General features: G+C 35.2%; 1 protein-coding gene across 1 annotated transcript in view; it reads right to left on the bottom strand.

Annotated features, from left to right (window-relative positions):
• Window positions 1-25,388, bottom strand: part of ZNF407 (zinc finger protein 407) — a 473,707-nt gene that overhangs the window by 172,562 nt on the left and 275,757 nt on the right. The window contains exons 5-7 of the mRNA XM_030810262.1: window positions 22,251-22,417; window positions 18,508-18,591; window positions 9,595-9,715 (exon numbers count right to left, since the gene is read on the bottom strand). Of these exons, the coding sequence (XP_030666122.1) occupies window positions 9,595-9,715; window positions 18,508-18,591; window positions 22,251-22,417 (372 nt within the window). The remainder of the gene's footprint in view (window positions 1-9,594; window positions 9,716-18,507; window positions 18,592-22,250; window positions 22,418-25,388) is intronic.

Consider the following 25,388-nt stretch of genomic DNA (forward strand, 5'->3'; position numbering starts at 1 on the left):
CAATCACATCAAGTTCCACATAGATTAGTATGGAACTATACACCTATTGACCTGGTTTCATTTGGACATCACATGGGCATCTCACAGGCAGCTCATCCCAGACCATCCTTTTCCTAAAGGACATCCTCCTCCAGGAGACAGGACCTCCCTGACCGGCACGGTCACTCACCCAGCAGCCCTGGCCAGCACACCTGAAGGATGGCGTGCAGCTCTCTGTCACCCTCCCCTCAGTCCATTCACTGGGCCTAGAGATCCATTCGTTCTCCCTCCCATCACCTGCCACTCTTTGCCCTTCCATCACAGCATTAGTTTAAGGTGATTTTCTGCCTGTACTTTTGCAATTGTCTTTTAAATGGTCTCCTGTCTCCTGTCAGACCCCTCTCTGACTCATTATTTGTACTGCACCAGTGATTTTGCAAAGTTAAGTGTGACTGTGTCATGTTCCTGCTCAACATCCTCCACTGGCTCCCTACTGCTTTTGGAGGAAAACAGACCATCCAGCATGGACAATGGAGAGAAACCCACACAGACTTCCCACCATCTTTTACCACAGAATCTCATGTGACCTACAATCCAGGCTTGTACAAGTGAAAAAGAGAACTTGAAATCAAAGGAAAAGTATAATTTGGGAGTGCAGAGTGGAACAGAGTCTTACTTTTAACTCAAAGATATCTGAGGTTTTTAGATTGGAACAAATTTATGAAATTCAAATGTCAACCACTTTTCCCCCAGACAATTCAATTCAAAATATTAATTTCCATATTTAAGCGCAAAATTTTAAATTTATGTTTTCTCTCAATGGAAAAAAATCTTGTTTTATGACATTTCATGTATGTGTTAAAAGTTGTAATTTAAGATGAAGAAACAAAATGTACTGAAAGAAAATACCATGTCAAGTTAATTAACATATACTCAAGACCCACACAGAGATCTCCAAATGGTGCCCTAGTTAATATTAAAGATACAAAATGCGGACTAGGTTGTTTAGAAAGATTCAGGCCAAAATAATTAAAAATAAGAGATTAAAGTTTAAAGAGTAAGAGGAAAGATTAATATTAGGCTAGAATTCTCCACAGAGAGAAGTATCAGGTTACGCATTATGTTATTAAATAAGGAATTCTAGTTTATTTGAATTATTGCTCACTTGCAGTTCTGCAGTTAGCAACGCACATCATTTTACCAAAACAAAACAAAACAAAACAAAACCTCAGAAGTAGTTCTTTTTCTAGAACTTCTAAGAAATATAGTTAAGTAAAAAAAAATATGAATAGGAAAAAAAAAATCCAACAAAAAATGTGTGCTACATTTCCTAGTTAAGAAGATAAAGATTGAAAATTTATAAAAGATATAATATTGTCTTAAAGAAATTCTTAAGGACAAGCCAAAATATACACAATAAATGCTACCACACAGAAGGCAGCATCTTATGCCTAAAGGGAGCGGAATGAGTCAGATATGCTGATACATAAGCTGCTCTGACTTCCTCTGCTTCATAAAACGATGGCATCACCACTTTCCAAATGTTCAAAGTTTGTCTTTCTGTCCTTCACATTTTTTCTACAGGCTCCAGACAGGCAATATTTCAGAATATGTGGAAACAAAGAAGCTGAAAATAAAATGAAATAAGTAGTATCTTAGCATTCTGACCGAATTAGTGAAAACTGACTTGTACATAAAGTACAAACTTTTATGTACATCAAAGTTATTCTGTGGTTGTTATTTTCCACCAATAGTACTTGCAAAAACTGTGTTATTTTCTCTCAGAAGCACAGCCAAGGCTACATCCAACCCCACACTGTAGGGATGCATAGGTGACTTCTGTCAGCTCCTCCTGGAGATTAGGGAGTTTTCCTAACAAGCTACACTGTATGAGCTTCTATTGCTGGAAGATATAGATAGTTATATAGTAAAGTGTTTTGTTGTGTGATAATAGCTCTAGTGTCTAAGGAATAACTTATTATGCAAGAGACTATTGCCCAAAAAAAAATTTTTCTATTTTTTTCATCTCTAAGGCCTTTCTTTCTTCCATAATATATACAGATATATCTAACTACTACCCAAGGGACTGTCCATAGTAATTCCTTGTAGAAAGACCATCCCCAAAGATAGCTTTGGTCCTTTTATAATGACTGGATTTGGGATTCAACAACAGCAGGTTTAATAAACATGTTTATCTGGATTCTACTTAAAGAGATAGCAGAGGGAATGCATGGTCACTTTGTGTTCAAAATGACTCTTCTAATTAATCTGTGATCTCAATGCCTATTTAAGCTACATCAACAAACAAAGCAACTTATTTGTAACTGATCAACAAAAAGTAGGATCTCTGATTCTTTTTCTTTTAAAGACATGTGATCCAATTTATAATTTTTAATGCTGTGGAATCTATTTTCAAGTCTGTAAGATCTTTTACTTAAACAAAGTTTGTAAGATCTTTTACTTAAACAAGGTTTTTTTTTTTTAAGATTAAAATTTAACAATATTAAAGACCTAGTGTAAATGCTTGTGCTGTATCAGCACAGAGCCTCTTAGGCTGAAACAAAAATTTTAAAAAGCCTATGTACTTGTGTGTTAGAGGGCAAGAAAGAAAATTATGAATAAAGCAAGCTGAATATGAAAGTAACACTAGATAAAAAAATTATAGAAAATACAAAACCAAATAAAAAATTAGAACTGATGAGATAAAATTCACTAATGAAACGGGCAGAGAAAAATAGGAAATATTTCATTCAGGAAGAACTCAAGTTCTGCTGCAAAGAACTGTCAGAAAAAAAGGAAGAATAGATTAACACATAGTACAACATTCACACTTCATTATAGAACGCCTGAACAGATGATACAATTAAGAGGACATTCGTTTTATTTTGTTAGGGAACCCCTCAAAAAAATCACACCTAAACTTGCCAGGAACTTCTACTCCATGTGAAAGGTAGTACACCGGCATAAAGTGTCATCATGACACAAGCTAGGAGAACTTTTCAAAGCAATCTTTATGCTTGCCAGGACAAAACAGTTTTGCAAACCAGCCACCACACTGACATCTACCTGTGGCTGGCTGAACTGTGTGCAGGTGACAAGCAGGAAGGGGCGATCCGACCAGGAGCAAGCACTGCACAGACAGTTCAGTGGACACATTTGTCTTCCAGAAATTCATCGCAATTTGAAGAAGGCCTTGGAATCATTATTAGCCTAAGAAAAGTTTGGAAAGTAACTGGAATTTTAGGCTTTCAAAGTAATCTTTCAGCCTGGGACATTTGTATTTTTATTCCATCGACTAGATTGGCAGTTACAATAGAGTAAAATATAAAGACATACAGACTTGAGATAAATGACATAATGAAAACGTGTTGACTGATACTTTAAATGACAAAAATAGTTTTGATTTAAGGTCTGTTCTGATCAAACCAGGTTTGTGGCATTGATCAAACTGCTTCAAATCTCAATTATATCTAATATTAATTCTAGACATTTTCATTTTGATTATTTTTATGGGATCCCTTTATTCTTTAAGAACTTCAAAATCACCCAAAAGACATAAATGTAACCTCTGATTCTTTGGAAGATTGTGTACTGTTCATTTTCATATATATAATTTCACTTCTCTCAGCAAAGATACTGCTACAGAGATAAAGATCTATTTTTTCTCATTGTCTGTATTCAGGGGCAAAACCACATTTGTTCCATCCACTGTTTCTTCTGGTACAGCCTATGAGCCTACACAGGAAGCAAAAAGAAAACTGAAAGTCTCTGAAGAGATTATCCAAAAGAAGAAAATTATTCCCTGTGGAGTGAGTCGCCCTAACTCAGGAGGCTGCTGAACAAGTGGCAGAACAGAACAATGAATCCCATTGTATACTGAATTCTTAATGCCGCAGTATCTAGGAAGGCTTGCCTTATTACTTAGCTATGCATTATCAACATAGTGTTTATACAAGAAAATTGTATAGAAATGTATACTATTATCTGTGACCTGAAAAACATGTTTTATAACTGAGATATTTTAGATAAATATATGTTTAAAAAATTAAACTCAACTTTCAGGAGAAATGAAAATTATAAATACAATTTTTTTATCATTGCATCTTAAAACTTCCTTAAAAATGCTTCCAGCAATATGCAAAGTTCAGACAAAATTCTATTAAATTAAAAGTATGTTTGGCAAAAATTTTCAAGGATGTCGATACATATATCAAATGATGGTAAAGAACAGCAATTTTGCCCTGTGTCAGTCACACGTGTAAGAACTTGAGAAATGAAATACTCAACAAAATGTTTAGATGTGAAATCAAAGAGATACTGGAGACTATTACAAAATGTAAGCACCTTTCTAGTTCAGCATCACTATCTGAGTTACAATGTTACTTCAAATATCTTTTGACTTCACCTCACCCAGAAAAGAAAAAAAAAATCCTCTTGAGATCAAAAACTACTTTGTAGAAGTCATTAACACTGGTTAAGAGCTATATCGGCCATAAGTAGGGGGAAAAAATACCCAAAGTGTATTTCCAACAAATTTAGCAAAACGACGAGGTAAACCTTCAATATGAGGCAGGGACTGCAGATTCTATTCTTCTGCTCCACGAGATACAGACTTTCTACTCAGGGTTATGATGTCAAGTAACGAATAAAAAAGAAAAATAGAGAAAAATGTGGAAAGTTAAAAAAAAATCAAAAAGGGTATGTAAGGTTAGAAGTACTAAGGAAGTGACACAGTTAAGGAAAACTCTGGCCAAAACTAGTCTGAAGGAACACTGATGCTATCCCAATTTCAATAATAGAGACACAATATGCAGATGATAAAACTGTCAGAGTCTGGCTTGACATTTCAGTTTTCTGCAATTTACTAAATTACCATTTAAAGTGCAATGTAGGGTTATCCTTAATATTTTTATTATACAGGTAGTATTTCTGTGTTACTTTTCATGACTTATCAGTGCTTTAGTGCTTAATATGCATTTATTATATATCCCCTATAAATCATAGAGAAGAAATGGAAGAAATAAGTTTCACATAAACAAAAGCCCAATTGAGGCCACTGAAGTGAAACACATCCACTCTGATGTGGAAGCCAATGTGATGAGTGAAACAGAATGTAGTTCAATATTAAAAAACTCTATGTTTTGGAAAGTAGGAATTTTATGCTATTCCAACATTTACTTACTATAACACACTAATTTTTTTTCTATTTCATTCTCATTAATACAGAGGTGACATGTAACAAAGAAAAATAAAAACATAGAAAAATGTTATTTTTTCATTTTAATGCAGAAACAAATCTAAAGAATTTGCTACAGAAATAATGTTCTAGGCCAGTGTGCAATGAATCTAATTTGTGCTTTGAAATTATAATGAATAGTAATTAATGGCAAAAAAGTTTTGGAGTAATTATTGAATATACTGATTTGTAATGGATTAGACTTTTGGATATTTTAGACAGTAAAAGCTAATGAAGGGGGTACATGTTTACATTTAAATAGAATGAGATGTCATTGCCTAAATTAATAATGCAAACTTGAAAAATAGCCTCAGGTTCAAAAGACCAATTATAAAGTTCTTTTGTAAACAAATCTATATTTGTATTTTTCATGAATAATTATAACTACTAGCATTTCTCCACTAATATTCAATATATAAAATGAGAAATACATTTTCAAATGAAATTTAAATAATATTTCAGGTTCTAATGATGGTAAGCTGCCTGCAAATTAAGTGTTAATAATGGCAAACATAGGAATACTCCACAGGAATAATTTTTATCTATTGATATTATACAAAGAAAAACATAAAACTAGAAGTTAAATATTTTGAACAGTAAAATATTATGAAAATAAACCAGTGAGATAAATATGAAAATAAATTAAACAATTTTCTTCTTAGGACATATGTGATCATCTTAAAGACGTATTAAATCTATGAAAATAATATATATTCAAATTTATTTATGCTGTGAAAGAACATATTTATGTGAGGTAGATAAGGGATCCTGTTCCTACTATCGTATGCAACAAAAACAATCTTTAGAAACTTAACTATCTGTTCATTTTTAAATCTTTTTTTCATCAACAAGAAAGTAAAGATATCTGTTCTAACCATATTTCATTCATAGTCTCTCACTTCAGAAGTATTCAAACTTTTGCAAATTTTTTATACTCTTGGTCAAGGTGAACTTGCCTTTTGTTCACTAGTAAAAGAAAGCCTATTCATAGGTACACAGAATGGTGAAGCTGTCCCAGGAACAGAAAGTGTTCAAACCATTTACTTTCATTAATAATCAAATTATTCAAAAGTTTTAAATAAAGATTAAAAATTACTCTGTTATAATGCACATTAAGCATTTCAAAGGGAAATTTGGTAGCTATCACTGGCTTTCAATGTCGTAAGTCTTTTATTTGTAGAACAGTAACAATACAGTTAGAAAACACCATCCTCTTACATGTAGTACCTGACAGAGGTATAACATGGGTGGGATCCAGCTGGCTCAAATGCGGTCCTGAACAGAAGTGAGGCTATTTCAGGGAGATAACTTGAATAAGGGACGAGTAGTATGATCTCAACCTTAGTAAAAAGTATAATACATTTTCAAACCAAGAAAACCTGAAATACTGTGAAATACTTGTACGCATAAATGAGTCTACCGAAGCACAGTACTGATCAGAGGGAAAAAACCACAACCTTTCCAGTCATACTATCAAAAGCCTTAAATCGTGCTTCTAGAAATGCATTTAAAAAAATCTGGAACATGCACAAAGACTTAGGCATAAGCATTTTCAGGGTAAAAGCCTGAAAATGGCCTATGTGTCTAAAGCCTTAATAAATTCATTATTGTGCATCAATGTAATTTGGGGCCATGCACAGACTAAAATTACATTTTAAAACAGTAGTTTAAAAACTAGGCATTTTGAAACTGTAAAGTATTCTCAGCAATTATCCAACAATTGATTTTGGATTTAATAAATTTTTAACTACTTCAAAAACTGTTTTTTAAGAAAAGCATATTGGCATGTATTCTAAACAACATTTTAACACACTGAAGCCCTTCAGGACATGGACACTCCTGCATTAACTTGTTGAGCAGTGTCCTGAGATGGAAAGTTGAGGGGAAACCTGAAACCCTGATGAAACATTCACCTGAGATGACAGTGAAAACACGGGCGGACGCTCACCGAGCGACTGACGTGGCCGACTCTGTCTAAGTGACTTCAAAGTGCATCTCACCTAATATTCACCATAATCCTATGAGGCTGGTCCACTAAGAACCCACAATTTACAAAACAGAAAGTGGCATTTCACTCAATAGTTTGACCATGGTCCGTCCCATAGCTAAGGAGTGCTGAGTCCAGGTTCTCCACACGGCTTGCGCTCCTCATGACACCCTTGTGCTGTGCTTATACCAAACGCAGACAGAAACTGGATGCTGTGGCTAATTGGCAATTGTTATCAACAACTCCTCCTATTTAAAAACATGGGGCTTGTCAAAACAGTCTTGTGCTATTTTTAATGTTACAATAAGTAAATATAGATTATAGTGATTAAATCTACTTATAAGCGGGTAGATAACATTTTTCTCTGTTTTATTTGTGGAATTTTATATATAATCTTGTTTGAAATCAGAATCCTGCTACTTAAAAATAAAAGTTTGAAGACTATAAAGTAGTTACATAGGAGAATAATTATTGACACGGAAAGGTATTTACAATTTTTTAAGTATAAAAAATAAAATATATACTGAAACAAAAAAAATCCCCCACCAACAACAGTAATAAAAACCTTATGCATATAGTAAAAACTGAATCGGTATAATTCTAAGAGGTAAGGGTGAAAATTAAAGGAAACTCTTATAATTTTCTAATTGCTTTTCTGTGTTTTACAGGAACTCCAACTACTGCATGATCTCTTTAATAAAGAAAAAGAACATTTAATAATGTTTGTTTTTTAAAGAACCCATATTATGAGCACCATAGAATTTCTATGTCTACCTCTAATTAGCTCACCATTTTACCAAATTTCCAAGAAACACCAATCCAGTGTTGAGCGAAGACAGAACTCATAAAATGTTGAATGAATGAATAATTAATGAATGAAATATATCTGTAATATCTCTGTACTATACGATGACCCTTCACATAAAACTTAATGCAATAATGTAGCTGATAATGGAGATTATGGCAATATATTTGCTAAATGCATAGGCTAGATCCACAGGAATACAAAAACCTAACTTTTTAAAGGTTTCAGGCTTAACATACATAATATTCAACAAAAATGGGCTGCATTTAAAGACACACCCTCAATTTCATGTCATCATGTGGGTCGAGCACAATGGAGATCTTCAGCTCCAGGATAAGGAAGGCTCTCACCCTTGAGATCAGGCTTCTTAAAATAGATGTCATTCAGCTGCCTGCAAAATATGTGGGGTCCCATTGACCACCACATGGGGTCCGATCTCACTCTTGCAGGCTTCAGGCACAATGTGACCTGGCTGCAAGCTCTATGCTCCACCTGATCTTCCTCTATGCCTCTCTACACATACCTTATCATGTACTTGAGAGGATGATTTAGCATTGCCTGAGTCTATCTCACAGTCTTCTGCACCAAGGCTTCGCTGCTGCCACTAGATAACTCTGCTACCTGGCAGACATCACTCAGCCACTGTGGATGCAAGTGAGTGCACTGAACATCCATGACCTCCAAGATGCTTTCAGCACTAACATTCTGCATGGTGTCATCCCCTCCTCATCCTTTCAGAACACACATGGATTGGGTCCTGGAAATAATTTGACCATTTTTTTATGCCGTGGCTGAGATGCTTTCTCCTCTGGGAGGACTTCACCTGGGCTCAACATAATCCTTATTTATGTACTCCCCTGGCCTCTCTCTTTTCCCATTCAAATCTGTATTATAATTACTTATAAACATTGAGTCACTTTTTATGCTATATCCTTAAAGGCAGGAAACATTTCTTGTATCATCTTCATTGCCATAAATGAGTGCTATACTCTAGACAAGATACCATAAATGGGTTGAATAACTGATTAATTAAAATGGCTTCCTTACTTTGAGAAATGCAATAAAATCACTGGAAAAGCAGTTGTAAGATAAAAGTATAAAATCTAAATGTTAAGATTATAGAAAACGGAAAAGAATGTTATGTTTTTTAAACAGTAACTAAATTATGCATGATATTATAATGGCAGATACATGTCATTAATTTGTCGAAACCCACAGAATGTTCACCATCCAGAGTGAATCCTAATTGAAGTATAGACTCTGGGTGAGAATCATGTCAATGTAGGTTCATCAACTGTAACACATAGACCACCTGGTGGGGAATGTTGATAATGAAAGAGGCTCTACACGTGTGGAGTAGGGGATACACAACTCATTTCTGCACCATCCTCTCAATTTTATTGTGAACCTAAAACCACTTTAAAAAATAGTTTATTTTTAAAAGTCACTAAAATTAGGTAATTAGCTCCCAACCGAATATGTGAATTCATGGTGATTAGAAAAACTATACTTCTAACTGGGATTTAACAGGCTTTTAATCCATCATGGCGGCCCACCTGATCTGACTGCTCAGTGATGAGTCATTACCTGTAGTCACACCAGGGGCATCTGTAGGGCTTTTCTCCAGTGTGGACACGTTTATGCCGCGTCAAATGGGACTGAGTTGTGGAGGCAAAGTTACACTCATCGCATTTGAAAGGTTTTTCTCCTGTAATATATCAAGAAATGTTATAGATGAATAATAATAACAACTGGAAATGAAGGAATAAACCTGGTATTGATAATTTAAAAAACATTTATTTCCATGAAATGTCAAGAATATGATTGAATGGACTCCACACATTTAGGACATTTGAATATTTATTCTCAGAGTGAGAAAATTAGAAGATATCATTGATTTTTGTTTCTATATTAGAATGTAAGCAAAGTATAGATTATATGGTCAAGGTTTATTTTACATAAAAATCTAAATTCTAGGGATGGTTCAGCACTGTATTTAGAATGGTTTAATAAACCGTGTTACATCAGAGCCATTACAAAAATCTTAGTGAGGTTAAAACCAAGGATAGGCATATAACAGATATACTGTGAATATATAACTTAAAACTGAGTAAAATCTTAACATTAGATATGAAGAAAAATAAATAAAATCAAGCTATAAATGGGCACCACTTTAAAAAGTGTCAGAAGCAACAAAAAAATATACTGTATTAAAGCTGAGTAAAAAGAGACCCCAAAGAAATATTTAGAATATTTAATACCACATTAAAATATACCAACCCTGTGTAGATATAACAGATAGACACATAGACAGACAGACATAGGTAAATAGACAGACAGACAGACAGACAGACATAGCTACGCAGCGCTTAATAGCAGGGACAGGTTCTAAGAAATGCGTGATTAGGCGATTGTGTTGTAGTGAGAATATCCTGCATGCACTTACACAAACCTAGACGGCACAACCTATTACACACCTACCTAGACGGTGTAGCCTATTCCTCCTGGGCTACAAACCTGTACAGCATCACTGTAACACAATAATAAGTATCTGTGTATCTAAACACATCTAAACACAGAAAAAGAACAGTAAAAATACAGCGTTATAATCTCATGGGACCACCACTGTGTATGTGGTCTGTCGTTGACCAACAAATTATGTGATGCCTGACTATGTGTGTGCGTGTGAACGTGCTTATAAAGTGTAACCATTCTAGCCATAAGAAGTTCATGGCTTGCAGAGGACACGAAGATAGTGAAATAGCATACTGGTATCTTAAACAAAGTATTTCCTTCATTTGACACCTCCCTCTCCTTTAAATCATTCCTGCCCACCCCACAGACATTCAAAGAATCATCGAGCCTTATCGGCTTTTAATTCCACTAGCTGCATTGGCTGGTAGGCACTGAAAACAAGGATATTTAATTTTAATTAATGTAAATTTAAATGTAAAAACTGATACTCGACTGAGTTATTGAAAAAATGTTTAAATATGGTTGGAACAGCTTGGGAATATGAATCTACTTTTTGAAGTGTAACTTTTATCAAATCTAAATATAGATATTTCAGATGAAAATCTAGCCTCTGAATTGAGATGTTCTAAATTGTAAAATACCAAACTTCAAAATCGTAGTACAAAGATTATGATAAAAATATTGTTAATAATGTTACATTGATTTGACGTAGAAATTATAATAATTTGAATTTGGTTAAATTAACTATTGTAAAAGTGTTTATACCTGTTACTTTTTCTTTTTTAAATATGTCTACCAGGAAACAATATTATACATGTATAGATCACATTACATTTGTATCAGACAGTAATGATTTAGAGAAAACCTCAACTCCCCTATTCTCAAAAAAAATGTATAGTAATATTTTTCTCAACATTTTTCCTGGCAAATTTTACATATAAGCTGGATTAATTTTACATATGTTCAATAACTCTACTTGTTATTTCTTACTTGCCATGTTTTTGTGATAGCTGTATGAGTATACTGACTTACTTAGAGAATGAGGAGTAAAATATCTTACTTTAAAATTACTCTCTATCAATTTGGCTATCAACAAAACCATATCTGTCCTGAAAATTAGAACGTTTAGAAGTTTGCCCTACATTCTATGTCTATTTATACTGCTTACCCATAATTGTAGTAACATTTAACTGAATCCATACACACCCCATTTGGTGGTATTTTCTCTCTTACTGCAGCACAGTAGTTAGATGAAGCCAGATGGACTTCAATTCTGATCCCAGTTTTGCCATATTTCACTTGCTACCTGTTAGACCCTTTGAACAAGATCAAGAGAATGATACCACCAAACATGCAGGGTGATTGTGAGGATTAAAGACAACAAAAAATATGGAAAGAGTACACTTAACACAGAGTTCTCAATAGCCAGTGGCTTTTATCATTATGATGACAGAACTGGCTAAACACTGATAATTGTCAACAAGTCTCTGCCAAAGATGAAAGAAGCACACAAATGCTTCTCATCAAGAGCTTATAACCAGGAAAAAGATGAACAGCTAGCAAACATAAAATAATTCATGGTTTTGCACAGTTACTGAATATGACATGAAGATATCATTTAACAGATCCTACCAGGAAATATTTGCTTGACTTACTCTTATGCTTTTCTTTTTTTTCTAAAGACTATATACCAAGCAGAGTAAAAATCTGAATTGAAAGGGATTTTTGTCTCTTTTAGCCTTTTGTCTTTAAGATAAATCCCATCTATAGTACTCCAATCAAGTGGTCACCCAAGGTCTGCTTGAATAACTCTTTGTTCTCAGTTTCTAAACCTCTGGTCAAATGACTTAAATTGCTATAGACAACTCAATTCTACTGAAATGACTTATACAAAAATTTACTTTTATGATGATGGCAGATTTTGCTTTGATGGAAAATATATGATATTCATACTGCATACGAATAAAAAAATAGGTGAAGCTATTCAAATTTGACACAGAATATTCTGTATCACGAAATCATATGAACATCCATACATAGCGTATTTGAAAACATTTATAAGATTTGATTTTGTTCATTTAAACAAATGAATACTAATTTAATGCACACCAATGTCAAAGTGCAGTACACATGTACACATGAAAAACAGAAACACAAAGGAAGCACTGGTCTAGATAAAATGACACATATTATAAATTATTTTACTAACTTGACCTATAATCTGTCTAGACTGGCCATATGAGGCTGAATGTATAAAGCATTTTAAACAGCTTCAATGAGGCATAATTGATACACAAAAATTTCCATTTGATAAGTTTTGTTATTGATGAAACTCTGCCACAATCAAGATAATGAACACAACCATCACTCCCAAAAGGACTCCTTTTAACTTCAAGGTTCCCTGTTCATCCCTTTGTCAAGCCACCATGCTTTCTGTCACTATTATATTAGTTAGCATTTCCTAGCAATTTATATACCTAGATACTTATGGTATGAATACTCTACTGTCTGGACTCTTTCTCTCAGCATAATTATTTTCGGACTCATCCATGCTACTATGAGTATAAATACTCCATTTATTTTCGTTGCAGAGTAGTATTCCATTATATGGGTGTACCAAGTTTGATTATCCATTTGTCTACTGAAGGACATTTGAGTTGTTTCCATTTTTGGCTACTACCACAAATAAATCTTCTCTAAGCCTTCATATGCAGTCATTATATGAACATATATTTCCTCATCCCTTGGGTAAATCCTGGAGTATGATAGGTATATGTGTATAATATGGTATGTATATATTTTGCTTTGTAAGAAACTGCCACACTGCTTCACAAAGTGGTCTGAACATTTTACATTCCTACCAGCTATGTATGACTTGCTTCAAATCCCCACCAACACTTGTTGTAGTCAATGCTTTACACCTGCATTCCTCCCAGGGTGCTGAGGATCTTTCCATGTGCTTATCTGCCATACCTTTATATTCTCTGGGGAAGTATCTACTTCAACTTTCTGACTCATTTTTAAAAGGCTGTTTTCTCAGAATTGTGTTTGGAAAGTTCTTTACATATTCTGGATAGAAATTATTCATAAAATTGGTCACTTAAATATACTTTCTCTGTCATTTGTCTTAAGTCTGTTCATAGCACCTTTTAAAGAGAAGTTTTACTTTATAAAGTTTTCAATTTATCAACATAATTTTTCAGGTTATTTTTTATTTTATAAATCAGGCTACTGATGTCATATCAAAGAAATCATTGATAATTCAAAGTCAGAAATAATTTTCACCTATGTTTTCTTCTAGAATTTACATAGTTTTAAGTTTTACATTTAGATTATGATCATTTTGAGTTAATTTTTGTATACGGTACAAAGTACGGGTCAAAGTTCATTCTCATTGCAGATAGATAGCCAACTGCTCCAACATAGAATGTTGAAAAGACTAAGTTGCCTTTACTCCTTTGTAGAAAAAACAATTCACCATGTAGTATAGGTCTATTTCTGTAATCTCCATTCTCTTCCACTGATAAACATTTGTCTATCTTGATGCCAACACCAGAATGATTTCATTATTGCAACTTTGTAAGAAGTCTTGACATCAAGTAGTGTAAGTCCTCCTATTCTTTCTCAATGTTGGTGACTTATTTCAAGCCTTTGAATTTCCATATAAATTTTAATATCAGCTTGTCAGCATCTTTAAGAAAAATAGCCTGATGGGGTTTGGATTGATCGATGTGAACAAAATGGAAATCCTAACAATATTAAATTGTCTGATCCATAAACATGGTACATGGCTCTGTTCAGATCTTCTTCAATTTCTCTCAGCAGTGTTCTGACGTTTCCACCATAATGGTTTCACACATCGTTTATTAAATTTATCTTTAAATATGGTGTCTTATTTAAAAACAACTGACAAATAGATGCACAGGTCTATTTCTGGATGCTATTCTGTTCCATTGGTCTGTGTGCCATCTTTATATCCCCAAAATACTATTATGATTATGGTTGTTGTATAATAAGACTTAGGTGGGTAGTATAAATCTTACACTTTGAATATAATAAGTCGAAGTGGTCAAGCAATTTAAAGATTTTGTTCATTATGCAAATTCACAAATATATTCTGTTGTCTCCTTATTCCATTCAATCTAAGTGTTTACAAAATGTTTTGGCATTAAAACTCACTGCTGTTTTGTTTATTGTAATAGTGTTGGTAGGTGTCCTCAAACTATTCATTTTTCATAGATTCTGATGATACTTGAAGTGGGGTAAAAGGATGACATCATGAACTCCACTGCCTAAGTCAATGGTATAAATTAAAGGTCATCTAAGATCTCTGAGCTTCATTTTCTTGGTTTCATAGTTTAGCATAACCTCTTAAAAAGCTCTGTTTAATGTAGCTCATTTTATTTAAACTTACATGAAAATCTTTATGTGACAAAATTTAAATTTAAAAACAATCCTTCTAAGGAATAATGTCATATATATTCTCTATAGTTCACATTAACCTAGTATTATATTGTAATAAATTATAAATGGTTCTTTCATATTTTCTTTGACCACACAATAGATTACACTGTGTAATATTAAGCAAGTTTGAATTACATACAGGATGACAGGGAAAAATATAATGCCACAAAAATATCATGGTACATAAAATCCTATGCTAAGCAAGGCTCACACATCTGAGCTCTTGATAGCTTAAGTCCATGTCAATTTATACAACCACAGATTATTCAAATCTGTATATAATAGTCAATTTGTAACTCATGTAACTCATCAATCAGTTACATGTTCAACACTATTACTCTAATACATAATTTGGTAATTCTTCTTCTCTTTTATGGGTAATTTCTTCAGGAAAATACACTACAGAAATATAGAAGTTTTGTGTTTGTTAGTCTCAATATGCAGACAAAAATACAGACCTGACTTTCAAGTTCGAAAGAAAATATCACAAATTTGAAATAAGAATTTAAGTTTGCTAAATATTTGCTAATGGTTTGAAGATGACATACATTGTATGAAAAGATATATACCTGTTAAGGAAAAACTGATGGCAGACTGATCAAACAGGTTTGGTGCATATTGGCAAAAGTGCTGCTTTGAAATCCTTTGTCATTTTAAATGCAAAAGGATGCATAAATCTAAGTAAGACATTGGCTACTCTCAAACAATGTTATCTGTAAGTCAACAGGGCTACCTGTACATGTGCTTTTCAAAAAAGCAGAACGAGGATGAAATTTCCTTTCGTCCTATTTCCCTCTTACATAACAGTACCTATTAGTTTAAACTGTGTTGCTTTTCACACTTTCCGTTACAAGCAGTAATCTTGGCTCAAATCACCATTAAGAAACATACTGCATCTCAGGCCCCATTGATAAGGAAAGCCAGAGGATGAACAGCAGAAGGGCTGCCGTCATAGTGCAGTGCTCTTTGTGTGTCAACTGTCCGTCAGACGGGCTGACCGCGTCTCATGGAAACACAGACCCGCATTCCTTTGGGCGGGCTGGTGGTTATTACGCTGGCCAAGACTGTTCAACCACATGTGAGGATCTGCTCCTGTGCCCTTGAATCAAGGGTCCCTGACAGGTGATAAAAGTAAATCTTAGAATGGAAGATGTTTTGTGTCAGCCCCCTGGACAGTCAGTATTGCGGTGAGGAATTATTTACACCATTTGGAGCACTTTTGATACCTATCCCTTTCCAAGCTGATTATAATTTGCGTGGGTACTCTGTGGTAAAAAGGTAAACCATGTCAAAGAGGAATACATCAGAGAAATATAGATTTCAAATGCACCATACAAGTCTGGCCTTTGGGGAAAAAGGTTGTGTGTTGCTTAAATATTTTAAATCCAGCATAAAAGTTAAGTGCCTAGACTGAGTTGTGCTTAGCTGTTTTGTTGAAGCAAACAGTCTTAAGAACTGACTTTGGTGTTAAAGAATCATGTTTGATTTGTGCTACAGAGGCAGATAAATGCCAAAAAGACAGATACCTCTGTCTGTGAGACATTGTCCTATATGGTATAAAGTTAATAGCAAAGTAATAAGGAGCCTCTGGACCTGACATAAAATATAAAGTTGTGCCAGCTCCGTGCAGCCTTCCTGATCGATCTATCACTGGGATGCCCATGATCACAGCACTCCTGTCTCCACTGTGACGGGCACTGACCTGCCCACTGGCAGAGGTGGCACAGCAGTCTGTTGTTCCCTGGGGCCATACCAGGTGGGACAAGGTGAACTTCAATGGCATTTAAACAGTAACAATTTGAGCACTGATAAAATGAAAACATTAAGAACAAAAAAGCCCTCAAGAGCATACTGTTACCATAAATATTTCCAATTTCCAACTTCATCACAACAGTGGTCAAGAATAATTGCCACTAACTGGGCCCCTCCTGTCATCTCTTATGCTGAATCCTTAAGCCAGTGGATTAAAATCATGCATGCACAGGTGGCTTCTATACACTTAAAATGGACCTTGTTTTCAAAGTTTAGTTTATGTTTCCAACATTATGCTAAACATTGAAATTTCCCATTAACTCAATAATAACTCATATCCCTTATGAAAATCTGAATCATATTCACACATCTAAAAGGAATGGCTGGCATTAGTTTGCGTTGATCTTGCAAATGCCATATTGGGCACTGAAGCTACCTGTACCTGCTAAATACAACATATCGAGAATCATAATGGACCATAAATCACACATTTTATGTATTTTAATTTCATGCCATTTTGAGTATGACTGACAAACTCAACCATTCTCATGAGACCTAAAGAAAAGTAGGACATTTAGTTACCAATTTCGTCATTAAGTGACTTATCATCTGAACTAGGACACGTTTAGAGTAAAAAGTGGTTCTATTAATAATTACAAGAAACCACCATAAATCAGCACTGTCCCAGGCACACATAAATTAGTATCATGAAAATAATTACTCATAAGACCCATTAGATTATATAAAGTAGGCAATACAATTTGATAAATGTTTAACACTTTTCATCTGTAAGTGTTCCTGATATGGTTTGGCTGTGTTGCCACCCAAATCTCATCTTAAATTCCCACATGTTGTGGGAGAGACCTGGTGGGAGGTAACTGAATCATGGGAGCAGGTCTTTCTCGTGCTGTTCTCCTGACAGTGAATAAGTCTCACCAGATCTGATGGTTTTAAAAAGGGGAGTTTCCCCGTGCAAGCTCTCTTGTCTGTCACCAAGTAAGATGTGCCTTTCACCTTCCGCCATGATTGTGAGGTCTCCCCAGCCACGTGGAACTGTTAAGTCCAATAAACTGCTTTCTTTTGTAAATTGCCCAGTCTCGGGTATGTGTTTATCAGCAGTGTGAAAACAGACTAATACAGGTCCTAATGAAGCAATCTATTTTATTTCAATGAATCACCAAGAATGCACATCATGGAGAAAAGTCCTCTTCAATGACCTTAATTAACTCTTATGTTGCTGTTTGATGTTTTCTATTTTTAATACCAAGAACAATTGAAACAGCATTGACTTCAAATCCTATCTAATCTCAGATGGATTGATAGGCGGGTGGGGAGGGAGACAGGGAGGTAGGCAGAGAGAGAGAGAGGAAGGGAGGGGGGTAGACATGTAGCTAGCTAAATAGGGAGGTGGGTGATTAGCTACTAGGTGGGTAGAGAGAATGACTGAGAGGGAGACTGGCTGACAAAGACTCCCCATTTTCCACCCACGAGGCCTAAGGCAGAGTTTATGGACAGAAGATAGTCTCCTGTATCTGGGCTTTGGAAGCCAACCTGCTGTTTTACTTCTACTTAACATGAATTTACTGAGGGTACCTGCTTCTTGAAATACGGAATATGACTACATTTTAAATATATAAAAACAGATGATTTAAAATCTTATGCTATTCAACTGGAATTATCTGTAGACCTTCAAGTGCACAGATGTTACAAAAATTAAAAAGGAAAGTAAATGATGACATCAAGAATTGAGGCTGGGGTGTCTTGCCGTCCTCTCTGCAGAGAAGGGGCCAGTGCAGCAGCAGAACTGACCTGTGTGCTGTCTGCGATGCTTGGTGAGGGCGTGGCGGGTCCCGCCGGCAAAGCCGCAGAGGTCACACAGAAACGACTTCTCGCCTGTTGCAACAATAAACAGATGAGGGACTGCGGAGGTCACAGATCATTAAAACATATCTATCAAGGCTTTCAGGGTTACTAATTCCTCCAATCAAATGTTTCCATGTAAATATGTCAAATGGGAATGAAATTACCACTGCGGTTTATTGACTGTGATAAAATCTGAAAAGCACCACTGAACATAATTACATACTTGTCAGACCCATAAAAATTAGCTTTATTATCAATGGAATGGTTTTGTACAACTTCATTTCTGGTAGATGTCTTCCAGATGGGGCTGCTTTATGCACTTGAACAGTTTTTATGCATATCCTGATTTTTTTACAATTCCCATACATCTGGCCTTTCTGAGCTGGGTAAAGATTGCTTGGAATAGTTAATATACAGTATATATGGTTCTGCTTAAAGAAAACAGATTGAATTTTCCAACAACTTAAGGATACTGAATTGGTTCTACCTGATTCTATTAGGGTCTTCCTTAATCACTTCCTTCTTAATAATATGAATTAAATGGTTTCCTTGAACATGCTGAAGATCCCAAGTAACAATAAAACCTATATTAGCACCAATAGCAATTCAATGCTGTTTATGTTTCTCGCTTTCATGGCATAAAAAAGAAAGTCTAGGGATTGCTAAAGAAATTGTACAAAAATTCATACTATTCATCTTTAATGATAGCTCTGGATTGGAAACCTTTGCAACACTTAGGGACAGATTTGGCAGACTTAGTATTTGTTAAATGTGTACAAATGCTCATTTTTTTTAAGCATTTTTACACAAGCTAACATTTGCCCTAAGTTTATAAATGCAATCTATCTTTCCACTGTAGCATATTTAGGCAGTAAGTGCTGGCCAGCTAGGCAGATCATCCCATAAGACTCACAAAGAAGGGCAAAATAGAAGAAAAATGCTAACCTTAGAGAGATTCAGTGAAATTATAAAATGTTTTTCCAGAAACAAAATAACTCATTTGTATCTATCTTTACCTACTTTACTCACGTAGACATTTAATGCAACAAGTCTTTCAAGAGTTTGACCAGAGTCAGGCTGTGTTGTTCCAAATCACTTTGGTTTATCATAATAGAAACTTAACTTGCGGCATTTTGGAAATTATAATTGCCTTATTAAGGTTCTAATAAATAGTACATATAGGAAGGGAGAATAACTTCAGTAATCAAAAGAGTCTTCCCTTTAAGAACATTACTGGCTTTTCTACTTTCAACAAACACATATACTTAAAGAGAGTTTTAACCAAATTACGCTTAATCTTATTTCCTAAGGGTATGTTAAAATGTTCATTATTATCATTTTAAAAATAAGGCTGAATTTAAATATTTTTGCTATCTTTACTTTCCTATTTTGGGGTAAGTTTATTCCTTGGTATTATTATTTCAATACAGAAAGAATAGGGTAGATGGGCTGTAAAGAATAAAGTTTAATTATAATCACTCATTTAATTATTTAATCAATTTGAAATAAATCTTTCTAACTAGCTGTATTATCAATTAAATAACACTGAAAGTAGACTTTTTTTAATCCCACAAGACAATTTGCTCGTTAATATTAACATAGTTTTCTATGTTGAGGCAAAATCGTTCCCTCCAATCAATTCCTCGTTGTGGGTCTGCGGGTGCTGCTTGCTGTGCGTGTGAGGCGTCTGTGTGCAGCACCACACACACATCTGGTGGTGTGTGCTAGTGGGAGTGTCTTTGCCATATCATTCAATAAGCAAAATTTCTAATGAGGAAAGAGCAATCTTAGGACTTCTGGATTTAAGTATTCTTCCTTTCTGTCATTTTTGAACTTCTTCGTGGCCTGCATCTTGTAAAATAGAAACATGAACAAGCATAGAAGATCCCTCTTAAGATTTGTATTTTCTACAAGCATAGATGCTGCATGTTGACATATATGCTGTATATATTTTTATTCCTTTCCCTATTTTAAGATTTATACATACAAAAAGACAAAATTATTAATTTTCTATGTGATTTGATTCTCGATACATTAATGACCTTGATTTTTTTATGTGTATGATTTTATTTAGGATGTTAGTCTCCAATGTATTGTATATCATATTTACCTGGGTGGCTTGATTTGTTTTTCATTCTAAACTCAATTTTCACTTGCCTTTTTTTGGAGTGGGTTGGGTGTTAGGATTGATCAGCAGCCAAACGGATTGTTTTTTGAGAAAAAAAATTTAAAGAAAAAAACTAAATGTAAAATTTCCTGAATTTAGAGGGGGTTCATTCAGCATGCCCTATTTATATGATAGCAGAGATATAATGGGAGACTTCTTTTTGTAACAACTTGAATTAGTTTCAAGTGTGCCATTTTGCATTCAAATGTAGAAAGACACGGAAACTAATCCTTTATTTTCTATTAGAAAACAGCCACTGTCCCCTATCTCTCATTATGGTGCAGACTACAAGACCTAACAACAAAAATCTATATTATTGATCCAGCCAAGTCTCCACAATTATTCTTTAGAAGGAAACGCCGACGATAAATTACATCTGCACTGGCTTTTCATCTGCTGTTCGATATAAGTGATCTCTCAGGGCAGGCTGGAGACCTTAAATCGTCAACACCCTTGTCAAGGAAGCTAAGGAGGCCTGGGCTTCCCACAAACTGCTTGAGAAGAACTTTTAACCTGTAATTTCTAACAATAATATAAAATTCTTGGCAATCAGAAGAACATTTTCGAATGCTGATTAAAATTTATTATTTTTTTTCCCTGAAACAAAATACATTCTGAGAGGTGTAAAGAGAAAGAAGACCACAAAAATATCAAACAGCTCACAGGAATATGGCCACAGTGCTATAGGGAAAGACTCAAATATAAGCTTGTAAGAAGTTTTGGGCCCACTAGACTTAGACTATGAAGAAGAAATCACAAACATCACAATCGGGTCTTACTGGGATTTACATTTACAAGGGCCCAACTGAGAGTTCTGGGACCAGCCCTGCCAAAGATGTACTCTCAGTGTTGCTTCAGCTTTCAATTAGCCGAAATTCCACACCCTCTGTTACATGTTCTGATGTGAAATGTACGTGAATTTGAACATTTTTAATAATTTTCCAAAAAAATTATAGTAGCTAAATGCAGATTAGTGTCTTTGTATCAATTATCAAAGTATTTGTATCAATTATCAAAAACTCTTGGATTTGATAGTATCCTTCCCAGAAGAAAAATATTAATGTGATAACAGTTTCTTAAAATGGTACATAAAACCAAGATTCACTAACGTTCAAACATATTATGGAAATTCGTTTATATCAGCAACAAAACACAAGACTAGCTTTCTTTGAAAACTTAATCTCTCCATATGACCTTCTATAAACATCTTGTAAAAAGATGTGTCAAACACATACAAATATATATATACACATACAGCATAAATGAGCTTCTAATTATAAAGTTATTTTGTGTAAACATTCACACACAAGCACAAATGTCACTTTAAAATTGCCTTCTCACTGAAAAATGATGAAATGATACCATACCTATAAATATATAATTACCACAATCTTAAAGCAGGACATCATTTGCATTGATTACTGTGAAGATGGGATAATTAATGCCTCTGTTCCCACAGTCCACCCAGTCTACCTCTGCCCGGCCTCCTGGGATAGGAAGGCAGGAAGGCGGCGCGGCACACCTGTGTGCGTCCTGTAGTGGTCTTTCATTGCGGAGGCTGTGAGGAATGAGTAATGGCACGTGGGCCAGGTACATTTAAACGGCTTTTCTCCCGTGTGGAGTTTCATGTGGTTGTTCAGGGCCCACTTCTCTGTGAAACTTCTATCACATAAGTGGCATGTAAATTTCCTGCATGAAGGAGAGAGAAAACAATGTAAATATGGCCCGCACACCAGCACCGAAGGCCCCAGGCAGCGCGTGTGCGAACCCTGAGGTGCGGTGCGCACGCAGCCTCTGCGAGGAGCGCTGCAGGCCTGGTCTGTCATGTCTGTATAACCAGGCATTGATTTTTCTGTCGAGGCCTGGCACTTCAGCCATTTATTCTCTGCTTTGCGGTTGGGCCCAACGGGTTTGAAAAATTCTGTTACAGTCCAGTCACCCCTGAGGCAAAAGTGAGAATAGATTTCACCTGTACAGGCCTACACCACTTATCCAGGGCATGGGCTGTCAGAGCAAAGGCTAAATGAAATGCTATCCATACTCAACCACTCAGACAAGCCCTGCTGTCTGCTGGTGTGCAGCTGGTACGGCTGGAGCAGGGCCTCTCCTGCACGCACCCGGCAGCCCTGCACCACTACGCTGTAGGGAAGAAAAGGCAAATCCCAAAGGTGTTTCCTGAACCAGCGGTCCTTCTGTGTGACCATGTGGGTACATAAAAGGGTTCCTTTGATAAAAATAAAAATAGATCATAACTATATATTTTTACAAAATCAGTCTTTGAGAAAAATAAACCTTAACTATTTCCAGTATGAAAAAAATACTGAAAATAACAAATTAGTACTTATACAATATAATATTTCAGGTTTACCATTTAAGACCTTTCAATACCTTTAATAAAGGAACTCTGAACCATCAACAGAACCTTGAATACTTCCTGTTTGATCTTCTGCCCCTGTTCAATTGCATTCATGAAATAGTCGCTAACATTTACTTTATATTTCCAATATGAGTTTAAAACAATCCCTGTAACTAACAAAATACTGTCCAGTTAATTCAGAATAATGAACAGTCAAAAGCAAAATAAAACTCAATAATCAACAGTAAAATATTATAACGAGTTGACAAGCACAATGCCACAAAAGATAGTGTCTGATCTGGCTACCTGGGTTGGCTACATAAATTTTAGCATTTTAATGCAATCAGAACTATGAGTTTAATATTATCTGTGCTTTAAATTATGATATGAATAAGGAGATGTTGAGTGTATACTTTCACACAGAGTCTTTAACCATGCTTTTACAAATTTCCTTAGCCCCATAAGGGCTGATAAAGAATCCCAGGGTCCAAATAATTAACTTTCCTATTTTGAGGCAAATGTGAATTACCTTAACAAATTCATCACTCGGAATATCACAAATTCCTATGAATCAAATGATAAAATTGTCTTTTATAAAAATCTCTTTTATAGAAAAGAGATATAACTATATAGATATAGTTATATTTTTAAAAGGTAGATCTTAAATGTAATAGAAATAAAAATAGTTAAATATTTAAGAATTGCTATATAAGTTAAATGCTACATTAATATTAAAATTGCCAATTTATTTATCTATGTATGTAAAGAGATACTATATTAACATGGACTAACTTTGAAATTACTATATCATTGGATCATTGCTTACTAGTACTAGAGAATGACAAATATAACTAAATACTTGGAAATGCACTGTAAAAAAAATATCATGTCCGTATATCTCTCTGACGGGTCTTCATGCATTTAACATTTCAAAACCATGACAGGGATCTTATTTCCAAGATAAATTCCCCTATCTACTCATTTCTTCATGTATTTATTGTGGCTCTAACCTTCTCCTGCACGAAACAAATAAGGAGGTTAAGTAGATACTATCTTTTAACAAATAGTTTCTCCAGACTGTATTACAACTTTATGAATGACAAAATAAATCCCTCATTTTTAAATCTACTGTGCTGTACATTTAACAAAATTACATCTATGAAACCTCAATATATGTACTCTATTATTCCTATGTAATAAAAATGTTAAACTGAAGCTTGTGCCTGTTGTGAAATGACAAAAGCCAGATAACAAAGAACTAAGACCACCACTTGACTTTCAGAAAACCTCATGTGTTCTACAATTTGCTTTATGAAAATAAATAAGCTCATTCTGGCACTTTCAAAAGAACCAGTATTACCTACGTAAACTGTCCTTATAAAGATCAAGACATACTTAACAATGGGGGTGTTTTCTGGAACTACACACATTCTGAGTCTCAAATATTCCAAAATATTTGCCTTCACACAGCAACCCAGTAAGACCTCTACCATCACCCAAGGGATCCTGGTCCTCCTGGGGACCTACAGGAAGTCTATCACGAGGAGCCTCCTGGGCGAAGCCTGAGCTAACAATGCATACAGCTCTGTCTTGCCGGGTGAACCCTGCGAGAAGAGGGACATCAGTGTGTGTTCTGGCTGGACAGCAGAAACACCTGAACACCCACTGTCCCCAACACACGGTTCCACATAGCACAGAGAAATCAAAGGAAGAGAGGAGTCAGGTTTGGCTTTCAAGGAAATTACAGGCTACTAAGAGAAAAATCATTCACAAAAACAAACTTAATGCCAGAAAAAAAAAATTAAATGCCATTATAAATTTAAAAGAAGAGCAATTAGTGGGGCAGGGCAGATAAGAGAAGGCTTCCCAGAGGTGGTATTTAATTTAGACATTTAAAAATAGGTGACAACTGGAAATGCAGAGCTAGCTGGGAGGGTGTCAGAGACGGGAGATGCACAGTCCCAGAGCTAAGAGACAAAGGTGCTGACAGGCCTCGCCAGCTCTGACTCTTCCTAGCCTGCCACCCCCACGGAGATGCTCCTCCAGGCACCAGGGACAGGGCCAGGCCCTGTGGCTTACCTTAGGCTAGATTCAATGTTTTAAATGCTTTTCTAGCCCCACATGGTGGACTTCCCTGAGAGATTTCTTGCAGAACTGGATTTACGGTATATTAAAGAGGTCTGTTTGGCAAAAATTCACTAGTGAAGATTGTTTTATAGGTCAGCTGAGGGATGTACAAAGATGAATAATTAGTCATAATGTAAAGATTACAATCTGAGAGGGCAAATAACACAAGCACGCATA

Source organism: Nomascus leucogenys, chromosome 4, assembly GCF_006542625.1.
Source record: "Nomascus leucogenys isolate Asia chromosome 4, Asia_NLE_v1, whole genome shotgun sequence".
Taxonomy (NCBI): domain Eukaryota; kingdom Metazoa; phylum Chordata; class Mammalia; order Primates; family Hylobatidae; genus Nomascus; species Nomascus leucogenys.